The sequence below is a fragment of the Pyricularia pennisetigena genome, chromosome 3 (genome assembly GCF_004337985.1).
Source record: "Pyricularia pennisetigena strain Br36 chromosome 3, whole genome shotgun sequence".
Taxonomy (NCBI): domain Eukaryota; kingdom Fungi; phylum Ascomycota; class Sordariomycetes; order Magnaporthales; family Pyriculariaceae; genus Pyricularia; species Pyricularia pennisetigena.
Genome location: NC_043742.1, coordinates 2,716,836 through 2,721,835, shown reverse-complemented (window position 1 = coordinate 2,721,835; position 5,000 = coordinate 2,716,836). Strand labels below are relative to the sequence as shown.

Genomic DNA, 5,000 nt, shown 5'->3' with positions numbered 1-5,000 from the left:
AATACTACTGGAGGAAGACAAAGAGCGGCATCGAGCCTAACCAATCAGAGACCCATGCATGCTCGTGCTTTGCTTTCGGATTTGATCGTATCGAACAGGGATGTTGTTCAACTTACGTGGGTGATTTATTGCAGCTCCTCGCCCAGTCTGCAGCTGGACAGCACGTCGCGAGAAGCTCCCCGATCGGGTCCAATATTTGGAACGGTTCGATGATGCGAGAAGAAGGGGTATTCGCGCCTTTGATGGACGCTTTGGGCACGACACGTTTCTGATAGATCTATATGCATCGTGATATTAGTGGCTGCCCTTTGGCAACTTTCAGCTCTCGAGTGAAAAGCACATTTGGGGCCATCTTTCCCTCCCCTCCCCTCCCCAGGAAAAGGCTAGATTTATAATGGATGCAAGCTCGAGAAGATCAATCGAGGCGAAATCCGATTGCAAGAAAAAAAAAAAAAATTGTTGAGAATGTCCCCCCACTGCCTGGTCTACATACGCGCATCCAGCAAGCTCGTCTTCATCCCCGACCGGACCACTCGGCTCGTTCCCGGTAAAGCTATCTCGCATTTAGCCTGTAGAGAAAAAGGCGACAGCCGCTACACCATCCCCACTTGCCGCCAGGCTCCGTCAAATTGACGGCATGCACCCTGGGGTTTTGCAGCTCAGGTTCGGTTCTGATGACCTGATGAGGATTAGAGAAAGATGGGAAGAACGAGGTGCATGGCTCGGCGAGCATCAACCTTTTTTTTTTTCTTCTTTTTTGTGAACATGGATTTTTTTCTCGTCCTCAAAGATATCAAGCAAATCATCTCGTATGGACCCCTTGCAGTTCGTGTACAGTTTTGTATGGAGCTTGTCCTAACCAATCACTTTTTTGTCTTCGTATATTTCGGGCCGTCAGGGCAAGTACCAAATGGTCAGGGATTTGAAGCACAAGCATCTTTTATGCTGGGCGATAGAGATGCCAAGCCCATGGTTTGAGATTGACGCCATAGCGACGTGGCTCATCGTATTGTATCGTGGAACTAGTCAAAGGTTAAACACATCATGCACGTAGATTACAGTATCGAACAGCTGCAACTTGCCCTAGCTAGGAGTTGATTTATACGAGCTCGCCGTCATCTAGCTATGCGGCAAACAATAGTGTCAGTTGTAACAAAACCTGCTAGTTGGGCAAGCAACAGCGCAGGCCGCTAGGCACAAATTCACAGACAGCTATCAATACTTCTGTGTCCGATTTTTAGGTTAGTATATGCTTGCATGTACACATACTCGCCAATAGATAGGCCTGTGTCTATTTTTATACATCAAGATCCTAACCTTGTCACGATACTGCAGGTCCGGAATGTCGGGCCGGGCTTAACCTTCGTCGTACTAATCCATGCAAGCCGGAGATTATGCTTGCACTTGATAACTTGATCCAGTATACTGCATTGATTTACAGCAAGTCTTTTCGCCGTAATGGGACCGTCATTTCTCTCCAACATTAATCGCAAATATGGTTGTGTTACCAAGCATCGGAATAGTTGTGTGTGTGCCCAGTGCCCGTACATAGGTTGGCGATAAGAGGAGCTGCATTTGGACTCACTGGGCCTCTGTGCTGGATCCTTGATGGCAATGCAGGAGTGACAGCTTCTTTCCACTGTGTTATGGATCGTTATCAATATAAACAGGCGTCATTTAAGCAAATCCAGTGCTTGACATGACTCCTTTGGGCAACAGCAATCTACCAATCATCATATCTTCATTACAGTGAGGCATTTAGCGCTTTGAAAACCTCGGAACGTCCTGGCGACGTAAACCTCCTCTCGGCAGTTTTCCAGTTGATAACCTTCCAGATATTTTCGACGTAAGCGGCCTTGCCGTTCAGGTACTGTTACACAAGCACGACAGTCAGCACACTGTTCCGCCCTCTGTACGCCATCGGTCAGAAATCCACGTTGGGTACATTCGGCCGTACCTGAAGATAGTAAGCATGCTCCCACATGTCAACCCCAAAGATCGGGATCCCGCTTGGCACGGAATCCTGGTCCTTGGTGGTGACGATGACCAGCGCCCCGGCCGCCGTCTTCTCCTTGACCAGCCACCCCCAACCGCTGCCCTTGATGCCCAGCAGCTCGGCCGAAAACTCTGCCTTGAACTGGTCCAGGCTGCCCCACTGCTTCTCGATCTGGGAGACCAGCGCGGGCGCCGACGTTGCGGCGTCGGCGTCTGGGCTCGACGCCGGCGTCAGGTTCTCCCAGAACAGCGTGTGGTTGATGTGGCCGCCGGCGTTGAAGTTGATGGCCGCGAGCGTGGCGACGCGGTCCGTCAGCTGGCCCGACGCGTACGTCTCGAGCGCCTTGTTGAGGTTTGTCACGTAGGCGGCGTGGTGCTTGCTGTGGTGCAGCTCCATTATCTGCTTGGAGATGTGCGGCTCCAGGGCATCGTAGGCGAATGGGAGTTCCGGGAGCTTGTACGTGGTTGAGCTTGCCATTGCGGGTTGTTACTGCAAGGAACTCAAGGCTGTTCTGGCTTCCACTTGGTTGTTCTGGGTTTACTTTTTGTTATTTTTGGCATGAATGAGAGTTAAAGGGAGAAGAAGAAGAAGAAGAAGAAGAAGAAGAAGAAGCCTAGAAGCACAGGGAACAGTTCCTGATATGAGGGATGAGAACGGGAACTGAAGTTGAGCACCTGGATGAGCACGTTTCTCCATGTTTGGGTCGCAGTGGGGGCTATGTGGAGATCATTCGACCTTGACATGAACACCTTGATGGCCCCGGGGTGGTGAGAGGTTGAATATTGCGTCCTCGACATCAAGTCATTCGTGCGCCAAGAAAATGTGCGACAAATATAGAGAGGGCGTTTTCATGGACTTGATTTTTTTTTATTTTTTTTATTTTTTTTGGATTGCCGCTCGTCGCAAAATCCAGGTCTGCAGTGGTTTGCGCAGAAAACAAGCTTCGGACGATGGATCAATGTTGCTCAAACGTGCTCAAATAAGCTTGCCAACTGTGCACGGGGTGGACAAGTGTGATTGGCCACTTCAATGCAGGCACATCCTGGTTTTGTCTCAAATGCTCAGGTGAGCAAGTTGTGAGTGGGAAAAGGAGCCTTGTTGATTTTGGTATGGCTTCATTATATATTGAGCCGTCTTTCGTTTTGTTGCTTGGTGGTGTGCCCTTCCGCACCCATTGGTGAATTCAAGTCTTTCCATTCTCAATAAATTCAAGCCAAGTCTTGCTGTTCTAGTCAGCTTCATCTATCAATAGCGTTGCATTGCAACTGAACATCTGCCGCCTTACGCCTGCAATCCAATCCGTTCCGCAAACTTCAGAATCACAATGTGCGGCCACGACACTTCGGGAAAGCCTCGTGGCGGTGCCATCGCAGTGCTCAACTCGTCAATGACCAGCCCGCAAGCTTGCGGCTGGTGCGCCGAACTTACATTCCACACCCCCGGCCGGCCGGGCAGTCCACTTGCGACACATGCCAGACTCACCTCTGTTGGGAGCGAAGATCTCGCCAACTTTACGAGGACTTCTGTGCTTATTCAGTCAGTGACGGCCCCTCTGCCAGGGTATTGGAATCGCAATGGAAGCTGACAAGAAGAAAATCCGTTTCCACAGTGAGTCTGGAGACTTTACCAGATGTGCAGAAGATTGCGGTTTATTCCGCTCTTTCGACTTTCAGAGCGCTGTTCTTGTCGATGGTGGTCTCGCGTTGGAAATGGAGCTCCCTCATCCCATGGAAATCCAGGTCGGAGACAATGGAATAATAGGGAGGAGAATAAGCATGCGTAGGATGTCGGGGGACGACTCTATGCCCAGCCCGAATTTGTCGACGGCCGAGGGTATCGTGGGCTTCAACTTTCTCGCCAAGGCGTGATTTACTTTTCAGTGCTGATCAGAGGCAGGTCCCGACTTACCAAACTAATGACTGCATAAACATCTGTCCTTTATTCAGATAGAACGATTAATGCGACAATGGTGACAAAACATCACGGGAACCATCGAAATCCACGTGTTTCCTCTCTGACTCCTTCTCGTCCTCCTAGATTCACGCCTTTTATCAACCGGATTCAACCCTCTTCAACCAAACCAACGCCGAGATAGCGGTCAGAATTATGGTAGTCGATGTGGCCAATTTCAAGCCATTCTCAAGGCGATATACGGGCCCATCTCATGACTGGAACGGAACCTGCACGTCGATACCAGACTGGCCACGTTTCCAAAAATCCTCGCGACTGCGATCGAAATGCTGCGGGCCGGCTTGCTGTTGACATAGACCCCGTCTGCGAGTGGCAAGAGCAAGGAGTGTCAGGCCCTGCACCGTGATAGTCACCAGGAGGAGTGTGGCCGCACTGGCCAGGACCCCTTGCTTTGTGGCACCTTTGCCCCAGCAATTTAACTTTGAAATTGTCCAGGACTTTGGCGGCCCGATCTTCTCTATTTTTTACGCGAGAGATAACCAAAGCCTACTCGCCCCCATACAAGTATCGAACTCCTTGGGACGACCCGCCAAGATCCCGCGGTAAGGCTACCCAAACAGGGATTCCTGAGGATGCCCGGTGCCAACGGTCCCCCGGCCCCTCCGGAGAGAGGCACTGCCGAGATATACATGGACAGACGAAAGGAGTTGCCCTGCATAATCCCTGCACAGTTGAAGTCTGGATACTCATGCCGCGGGCTCTTCGTGATATCGCTTGGATTTTAAGTCGTAAAAATAGTATTCAATATACTATTTGTTGCAGGTTATATTTACCGAAGTCACTGGCATTAGTCATTGACGGGAGCTTTCGTCTTTTGGCTGTGTTATTTAGTGTAATAGTTATTAACCCGGGAGGGAATACCCCCGGATTCGATTAATTGCGCCTAAATTCGAATCCTGGGAAAAAAAGACCTGTAATTTCTTTTATATTGCTGAAACTTTATAAACCACCCCGAAAAAGTACGTTTTGTGTAAACAAATCGCGATTTACTTAAATGTATTTAAAAATATAAATGGTATAAAAATACATTCCG

The 5,000-nt window shown here is 49.7% G+C and overlaps 2 protein-coding genes across 2 annotated transcripts; one reads left to right on the top strand and one right to left on the bottom strand.

Annotated features, from left to right (window-relative positions):
• Window positions 1–1,744: 1,744 nt before the first annotated feature.
• Window positions 1,745–2,473, bottom strand: PpBr36_02596 (uncharacterized protein; the record flags this gene model as incomplete). The annotated part of the gene is made up of 2 exons (XM_029889775.1): window positions 1,745–1,870; window positions 1,958–2,473. 2 exons carry the CDS (start codon window positions 2,471–2,473, stop codon window positions 1,745–1,747), a joined length of 642 nt encoding a protein of 213 aa, XP_029753362.1.
• Window positions 2,474–3,320: 847 nt separating this feature from the next.
• PpBr36_02595 (uncharacterized protein) lies at window positions 3,321–3,864 on the top strand (the record flags this gene model as incomplete). The annotated part of the gene is made up of 2 exons (XM_029889774.1): window positions 3,321–3,532; window positions 3,606–3,864. The coding sequence occupies 2 exons, from the start codon at window positions 3,321–3,323 to the stop codon at window positions 3,862–3,864; spliced, it is 471 nt and encodes a 156-aa protein (XP_029752817.1).
• Window positions 3,865–5,000: the final 1,136 nt, after the last annotated feature.